The sequence below is a fragment of the Silurus aristotelis genome, assembly GCF_946808225.1.
Source record: "Silurus aristotelis genome assembly, chromosome: 24".
Lineage (NCBI taxonomy): Eukaryota > Metazoa > Chordata > Actinopteri > Siluriformes > Siluridae > Silurus > Silurus aristotelis.
This window is the reverse complement of record NC_139597.1, coordinates 1709244-1718120: the sequence shown is the minus strand read 5'-3', so window position 1 is coordinate 1718120 and position 8877 is coordinate 1709244. Positions and strand designations below refer to the sequence as shown.

Below are 8877 nucleotides of genomic sequence, written 5' to 3'. Positions count from 1 at the left end.
AAACACGCTCCTCTGCTGTTAATGTAGACCTCCATCTCAGCAGGAGCTGGTTAGCTATGCCCAGGTATCGTAGCCCTATATGTGCAGCCAGGTCTTCCCCTCGTGACAGGTCTGTCCCCACGATGTTCACCAGCTCCCGGAGTGTGACGATCCCCGAGGCGATCATGGCCCTGGACAGTGTGGGGGTGGTCGCACCGGAGATGTCCAGCCGACTCCCATTGACTAGGGGCTCCTTCAGCAGCCAGTGTAGTGTTCCGCAGCCGTTTATCCTTTTCTTAAAGAAAGTCCATATTTTTAAAAGCCCGCGGTAAAAGGCTGGTAACCCAGTAACATTCAGCATGCCCGTGTCCGTTAAAAACAAAGTCAAGTCAAGTCAAGTCAAGTCAAGTTTATTTGTATAGCGCTTTTCACAACAGACATTGTCTCAAAGCAGCTTTACAGAAAACAACAGTGAAGGTGAATGGTGTGCGTTTGTCCCTGATGAGCAAGCCGTGGCGACAGTGGCAAGGAAAAACTCCCTTAGATGATATGAGGAAGAAACCTTGAGAGGAACCAGACTCAAAGGGGAACCCATCCTCATATGGGTGACATCAAAAGTTTGGTCATAAATCTTTCAACAATACAACGTGCTGTCCAGCCCCAGTCCTCCTGCCATGTGCAAAAGTCCACTGGCTGCTGTCCTCCATACCAGTTTCCTGGGACCGGTTAAGAGTCTCTGGATAAACTGGAGGCGAAAGGCCGCCGTCCTGCTGGCGAGATGGACCAGCCCTTGCCCCTCTTTCTCCTTGGGCAGATGGAGGACGCTCTGCGGAATCCAGTGCAGACCATCCCAGAAGAAGTCAACAAGCAGGGCCTGGATGTTTGATAGCAGGTTTGGTGGTGGATCCACACACGCCAGCTTGTGCCACAGAGACAACGCTGCCAGGTTGTTTATCACCAGCGTCCGCCCCCTGTAGGACATCTTTGGAACCAGCCGCTTCCACCTGCTCAGTCTGCCCTTGATGTGCTCTACAGTGCCTTCCCAGTTCTTGTTTATAAACTCCTCACTTCCCAGGTAGACACCCAGGTACTTAAAACCTCCTTTTTTCCACACCAAACCTCCTGGGACTGTCGGCTTCCCACCTCCCCACTCCACAACTAAAACTGCTTCACTTTTTCCCCAGTTCACTTTTGCTGATGATAAAAATTCAAACCTTCCTAAAACATCAGTCAAAACATCCATATCAGACTGGGTTCCCACCATTACTGCTACGTCATCCGCATATGCCGACAGGTAAAGTGAAGCATTGGCACGTGAAATATTAAAACCAGAAAGAGAACTCCTTAGGTTGATTAAAAGAGGTTTGATTGCAAGAGTGTACAGCATTCCTGACAGTGAACAGCCCTGCCTGATCCCTCTGTACACTCTAAAAGGAGCACATAAACCACCATTTACCTTCAGTACACTCTCAATTTCACTGTACAACACCTTGATCATGGCTATTAAACCGAGGTTGAACCCAAAGCTTTCCAGCACCTTCCACAAGTATTCATGCTCAACCCGGTCAAAAGCCTTTTCCTGATCTAGGAAAATCAGACCAGTCCTCACGCCCAATAGCCTGGAGACATCCAAAATTTCACAAATTAAGTAAACGTTATCAAATATCGACCTGCCAGGCACACAGTACGTCTGGTCATGGTGAATGATCTGCTCCATCACCTTCATCAGTCTTGATGCTAATGCTTTTGACAGCAGCTTGCAGTCAGTGCACAAAAGCGACACCGGGCGCCAGTTCTTCAGCTGGGTCAGGTCTCCCTTTTTTGGCAGCGGGGTCAAAACGGCCCTCCTGCAGCTTGACGGGAGCTGACCACCTCTCACACTCTCCGCGCCCATTCTTCATGCCTTGGAGAGCCTCTGTGAGCTCTGTGAGCTTAGGCAGATCTTTAAGGAAGCTCTCTTCCACCTCTTGTGCCCCTGACCTCTCGCTGCTATACAGCTTAGAATAGAAGCTGACTGTCTGCTGGCGAATTTCAGAAGGCTCTGATACGAGATCCCCTGATTCCGTCCGCACAGCATGCATAAACCTTTTCTGTCCATTCTTTTGCTCTAAACTGAAGAAGAACTTAGAAGGAGCATCCATCTCAGTGACGCTTTTAAAGCGTGACCGGACCAGCTCCCCCTGTACTGCAATACCCAACAGGTCGTTCATTTTGGCTTTTTTTTTTTCTGAGGGCTTCAATATGCCCTCGATTTCCTGTGGCCTCCAAACGTTGGAGTTCCACCGTCTCTATCTCCAGAGCTTTCAGAGATCTGGCAATGTCTCTCGTGACATTAAGAGTGTACTGTTGACAGAAAATCTTAATTTGTGCCTTGATTACATCCCACCATTGCTGTAGGGAGTCAAAAGCTTCCTTTTCACGTTTAAAACAATTCCATAAAAAAATAAAAGACTCTCTAAAATAAGCATCTTCTAAAAGCGCAGTGTTAAAATGCCAGTAGGCACTCCTAGGTTTAACATTCTTTTTAGCAATGGTGCACTGAACCATACAATGATCTGAGATGCCTACTTGGAAAAATAAAACACTTTGTAAAATAAGTCAGTTGATGCTTAAAACCATAAAATCGAACTAGTCTCGCCAGGGAGAGCATGTTGTCGATGGAGTGAGCCCACGTGTACTGCCTCTGTTTTTTATTGAAATTTCTCCATATGTCACAGAGATCGTGGGTCTCCACCAGCTCCCACAGACGCTTACGAGAAGGCGTATAAGGTTCTGCATGATTCCTGTCTATATTTTCTGCTGTACAGTTAAAATCCCCTCCCAAAACTAAAAACTCTGCAGTGCTGCAGTTTAAAATAACATCATTAAGTTTGTCTAAAAACATCATTCTCTCCACTGCACTGGTGGGAGCGTACACACAGATAAAAACAAAAACCTCATTCTCATAAAAAGCATTTACTTTTAAAAGCCTCCCGTTTAAAATTTCTTCTACATTGTAAGAAACAGGAATAAAATTGCGAGTAAAAAGCAAGGCAACACCACCACTAAGCGACGTGTTGTGGCTTAAAATCGCCAACCCGTCCCACTCCTTCACCCAATCAGCAGAATTACTGCTGTCGCTGTGGGTCTCCTGCAACATGACCACATCAACACGCCTCTGTCTAATGAGCTCATGTAGCTTCGCTCTCTTTGCGTGTTCCCTTGCTCCATTTATGTTAAAACTCACAATCCGGATTCCTTCCATAAAAAAATTAATATAGATAAGAACAAACAAATGGTAAAAAACACTCCAAAATAAAAAAACACTGCACACTTTATCAATCTTCATCAGAGTTCTCCCTATTGACCTTCGTTATCAGCTTCTTTAGACGGAATATCTCTTGCTCGGTGAAGGAACCCTCTCTTCTAAAATGCTTAACGTCATAAATAAATTGTTTGCGGTTAGGGAAGAACTCCTCAACTGAAATATTCTTTTGCCACTTTGTGGTTCTTAAAAACTCCTTTATATATTCAGCAGTATACAGAACATCTAGTGCTTCCTCCTGAGACTCCTGACTAAACACCGAATCAGACATGCCATCATCACTGTCTGATTCAGCTTCATCTGCCTTTACCTCTTTTTTAGCCTGTTTTTTCCCTTGTCCTCTACCTCGTTTTTTCCTCTTTGCTGGAACTTTGAAAAGAGGCTCTTCCATCTCCACATCTCCGCCGTCCCCTTGCACTAGTGTAGTGACTGGTGCCTCCTGGCGACAGCTCTGCACCCCTGTGCCTGCCTCTGCCAGCGCAGGCAGCTCAAGCACTGCTCCAGAGTCCACTGTGACTTTCCCAGTTTCTCTTGGTTCCTTCTGCTCCGGTTCTGCCAAGCAGGGCTTCCCCAGGACCAGTGCTGCCAAGCAGGGCTTCTCCTGGTCCGGTTCTGCAAAGCAGGGCTTTTCCGGGTCTGGTGCAGCCGAGCAGGGCTTCTCTGGGCCCGGTTCAGACGAGCATGGCTCCTTTGGGGTAGGTATGTCACTAGTGGGGCTCTGGTCTACAGTCTGAGATTGGGGCTCACACTCCCTAGGCCCTGGTGCAGCAGCAGTTACGGGGCTTTCAGCAGCAGGCCGAGCTGAAGCCGCAGGGGGAACGACTCCAGCAGGTTCAGCTGCTTCCTGCCCCGGTCGCTTGGAGACACCAGGGTCACTCTGTTTTTCGGGACAGGCACGAACAAGATGTCCTATTTGACCACATTTAAAACATTTAATATCCGCATCGGTGGAAACAAAATGCTATAGTCAAACCCGTCAATCCTGAACTTGAAAACCATATTTAGCTCCTCAACACCTTCATTCAAGATCATAAAAACCATCCTCCTAAAGGACACCAAGTGTTTAATCAGTGGGGACTTAAAGCCGAGGGGGATTTTTTTCATGGGGGAGACGGTTCGCCCGTATCGAGACAGCTCTTTAAGAATCGCCTCATCACTAATGAAAGGAGGAACATTAGACAACATGACTTTCTTAGCAGGAGAACTGAGGGGAGAAACCAGTATACATTCATTATTTAACACAATTCCTTTCTGAACTAATTTGGTCACTTTATCGAGACTATTAAGAAAAAACAACAATGGCACTGTGTATTGTTGAAAAATTTATGACCAAACTCTTGATGTCACCCATATGAGGATGGGTTCCCCTTTGAGTCTGGTTCCTCTCAAGGTTTCTTCCTCATATCATCTAAGGGAGTTTTTCCTTGCCACTGTCACCACGGCTGCTCATCAGGGACAAACGCACACCATTCACCTTCACTGTTGTTTTCTGTAAAGCTGCTTTGAGACAATGTCTGTTGTGAAAAGCGCTATACAAATAAACTTGACTTGACTTGACTTGACTTGTTCATTCTGGAGGCAATATTCTCACACCCCACCACATTACCAATAGCCAACACACACTCCTCTACGGCAAGTCAAACTTTCAAACAACCTTGCGTTTGAAGACGCCATGCTAAACACTCTCACTCACTCACTCACTCACTCACTCACTCACACACTTACTCACACACACACACACACACAGGCACGCTAGCGCGTGCGCACACACACACACACACACACACACACACACACACACACACACACACACACTAAATATTCCTAGATGTTTAAGGAAAAAGTTGCAACGCCGAAAAAAAGTGAAAAAACCCGTGCTCTACATGCCACGCTCACCCTTCCCCCGCGCATGCGCAGAGAGAGAGAGAGAGAGAGAGAGAGAGAGAGAGAGAGAGAGTGAGAGAGAGTGAGTGAGAGAGAGAGAGAGGGAGAGAGAGAGAGAGAGAGAGAGAGGGGGGGGGAGAGAGGGGGAGAGAGAGAGAGAGAGAGAGAGAGAGGGGGAGGGAGAGAGAGAGAGAGAGAGAGAGAGAGAGAGAGAGAGAGAGAGAGAGAGAGAGAGAGAGAGAGGGAGGGGCAGACATAGGTGTGCTCCCTATTTATGTGTGTCTATGTCTCCCCGTCTCTGTGTCCCACTGTTTCACGTGTCTCCCTGTCTCTGTTTTTCATTGTCTCTGTGTCTTTCTGTCTCTGTGTCTCATTGTCTCTCTGTGTCTCCCTGTCTCTGTTTCTCATTGTCTACCTGTCTCTGTGTCTCATTGTCTCCCTGTCTCTGTGTCTCATTGTCTCCCTGTCTCTGTGTCTCCCTGTCTCTGTGTCTCATTGTCTACCTGTCTCTGTGTCTCACTGTCTCCGTGTCTCACTGTCTCTGTGTCTCTCCACCTGTGTCACTAGGTGATATAAAGGTCATGACCCTTCTGTCGGCTGTAAACTGATAGACCCGAGACACACACACACAAACATGCACACACACACACACACACACACACACACACACACACACACACACACACACACACACACACACACACACACACACACACACACACAGCTGTAGTGTTCAATACCGTTCTCAGGTTTCTCTCTTCTTCAGCGTGAGACAACTTTCAATCAAACTCTCTCTCTCTCTCTCTCTCTCTCTCTCTCTCTCTCTCTCTCTCTCTCTCTCTCTCTCTCTCTCGCTCTCTCTCTCTCTCTCTCTGTCCTTCTTTCTGTTTCTCTCTGTTCATGTATATGTCTGTTGTTCTCGCTGTTTGTCTATTTATTTGTCTCTGTCTGCCTCCAAGTCTATCTTTTTCTTAGTTAATTTCTGTACCTGTCCACCTCTCTTCCTGTCTGTCTCTCTTTCTTACTTATGTCTGTATTTCTGTTATTCTATCTACCTGTCTGTCTGCCTTCTCTCTTTGTGTCTGTCTATTTTCTTCTTCACCTGTCTGACTGTCTGTCTTTCATTTATTCTGTCTGTTCTTGTACATAACTGTGTCTCTTCCTGCCTGTCTTTCTATCTGTCTATCTGTCTGTATATAAGCCTATGGGCCTGCCTATCTATCCAGCTCTCTCTCTATCCGTCTGTCTGTCTGTCTGTCTGTCTGTCTGTCTGTCTGTCTGTCTGTCTGTCTGTCTGTCTGTCTGTCTGTCTCTGTTTCCATCTGTCTTTTTGATTATCTTTCTCTCTACCTGTGTGTGTGTGTGTGTGTGTGTGTATGTGTGTGTGTGTGTGTGGTGTGTGTATGTGTGTGTGTGTGTGTGTGTGTGTCTATCACCTGGTGTGGCAGTGACTCCATCTCCATTGATGGCGTTAGTCTCCTCCTCCTCCTCCTCAGGTGGATCGATGCCAGTTTTCTCCATGTTACTGATGGATTTGTTGCGTTTGCTGGCTACGTTTGGGGCGGAGCCGGGGATCAGCAGCGCACTGCTCGCCTCCGCCGGGGGTTTTGGTGTGCCGTAGTAGTTATCTGTCAACCAATCACAGGCCGGGAAAAACTTAATACAAACATCAATCACAGTGGAAAGGACATGAAGCAGGAAAAAAAAACTGCAGCCACACCCTCAAGAAGAAATGGGCGGAGCTCACATTCATGTAACTCCTCCCTCTCTAATTACAGTGGATATGTTAAGCTAACATAGTGAGCTAATTCAATTCAGCAATCTGAGCGTAGCCTTGATTCACAATAAAGGCTAATTAGCATATTAGACCACAACTATTAGGAAATTACTATGTTTAATAAACTAAGTAAGGAGTGTGTGTGTGTGTGTGTCTGTGTGTGTGTGTCTGTGTGTGTCTGTGTGTGTGTGTGTGTGTGTGTGTGTGTGTGTGTGTGTGTGTGTGTGTGTGTGTATGTTAGATTACCTTCATAAGTTCCGCTCTCCAGCAGAGATCCAGTTCTCTGTAAGTGGAGGAAACTCTCTACGGTGATAAAGTTGTAGTCCACTCCAGGAACTTCTCCCTCTTTAGGAGGCCGAGTCGTACCTGTACAACACAATACAGGATACACATTTAATCCCATGATGCACTGCTGCACATCAGTGTTATACAGAACCAGATGTGTGTGTACAACAACCATTAGAAAAAAAATTAGAAAACAGTACATATAAAACAATAGTATGAACTCAATGTGAGAATAGTAGTTTAAAATTTATAATGGAGTATAATGGAGAAAGAAAGTAAGAAAGAAAGAAAGAAAGAAAGAAAGAAAGAAAGAAAGAAAGAAAGAAAGAAAGAAAGAAAGTTCCCCAGTCTTTGTGATGTGATGTGACATGATAAGTATGAAGACAAGTGTGGAGACGTGTGAGAAGACGAGTATGGAGATGAGTGTGGAGACATGTATATAGACGTGTGAGAAGACAAGTAAGGAGACGATTATGGAGATGAGTGAGGAGACATATGAGGAGATGGGTGAAGAGATGAGTATGGAGACGTGTGAGGAGAAGAGTAAGGAGACGAGTATAGAGAAGAGTGAAGGGAGGTGTAAGGAGACGAGTATGGAGAAGAGTGAGGGGAGGTGTGAGGAGACGAGTATGGAGAAGAGTGAGGGGAGGTGTGAGGAGACGAGTATGGAGAAGAGTGAGGGGAGGAGTGAGGAGACGAGTATGAAGAATGGTGAGGGGAGGTGTGAGGAGACGAATATAGAGACGAGTGAGGGGAGGTGTGAGGAGACGAGTATGGAGAAGAGTGAGGGGAGGTGTGAGGAGACGAGTATGGAGAAGGGTGAGGGGAGGTGTGAGGAGACGAATATAGAGAGGAGTGAGGGGAGGTGTAAGGAGACGAGTATGGAGAAGAGTGAGGGGAGGTGTGAGGAGACAAGTATGGAGAAGAGTGAGGGGAGGTGTGAGGAGACGAATATGGAGAAGAGTGAGGGGAGGTGTGAGGAGACGAGTATGGAGAAGAGTGAGGGGAGGAGTGAGGAGACGAGTATGGAGAAGAGTGAGGGGAGGTGTGAGGAGACGAGTATGGAGAAGAGTGAGGGGAGGTGTGAGGAGACGAGTATGGAGAAGAGTGAGGGGAGGTGTGAGGAGACGAGTATGGAGAAGAGGGGAGGAGTGAGGAGACGAGTATGGAGAAAAGTGAGGGGAGGAGTGAGGAGACGAGTATGGAGAAGAGTGAGGGGAGGAGTGAGGAGACAAGTATGGAGAAGAGTGAGGGGAGGTGTGAGGAGACGAGTATGGAGACGAGTGAGGGGAGGAGTGAGGAGACGAGTATGGAGAAGAGTGAGGGGAGGAGTGAGGAGACGAGTATGGAGAAGAGTGAGGAGACGAGTATGGAGAAGAGTGAGGGGAGGAGTGAGGAGACGAGTATGGAGAAGAGTGAGGGGAGGTGTGAGGAGACGAGTATTGAGAAGAGTGAGGGGAGGAGTGAGGAGACGAGTATGGAGAAGAGTGAGGAGAGGTGTGAGGAGACGAATATGGAGAAGAGTGAGGGGAGGTGTGAGGAGACGAGTATGGAGAAGAGTGAGGGGAGGTGTGGGGAGACGAATATGGAGAAGAGTGAGGGGAGGTGTGAGGAGACGAGTATGGAGAATGGTGAGGGGAGGTGTGAG

General features: G+C 47.1%; 1 protein-coding gene and 1 long non-coding RNA gene across 4 annotated transcripts in view; one reads left to right on the top strand and one right to left on the bottom strand.

Annotated features, from left to right (window-relative positions):
- Positions 1-8877, bottom strand: part of magi2a (membrane associated guanylate kinase, WW and PDZ domain containing 2a) — a 116144-nt gene that overhangs the window by 45287 nt on the left and 61980 nt on the right. For all 3 annotated transcript variants that reach the window (XM_083527927.1, XM_083527929.1, XM_083527928.1), the window contains exons 3-4: positions 7191-7310; positions 6604-6795 (exon numbers count right to left, since the gene is read on the bottom strand). In XM_083527927.1, coding sequence (XP_083384053.1) covers positions 6604-6795; positions 7191-7310 — 312 coding nt within the window. The remainder of the gene's footprint in view (positions 1-6603; positions 6796-7190; positions 7311-8877) is intronic.
- The window catches only part of LOC310718933, an 87482-nt gene that overhangs the window by 72767 nt on the left and 5838 nt on the right, over positions 1-8877 (top strand). The window lies entirely within an intron of this gene.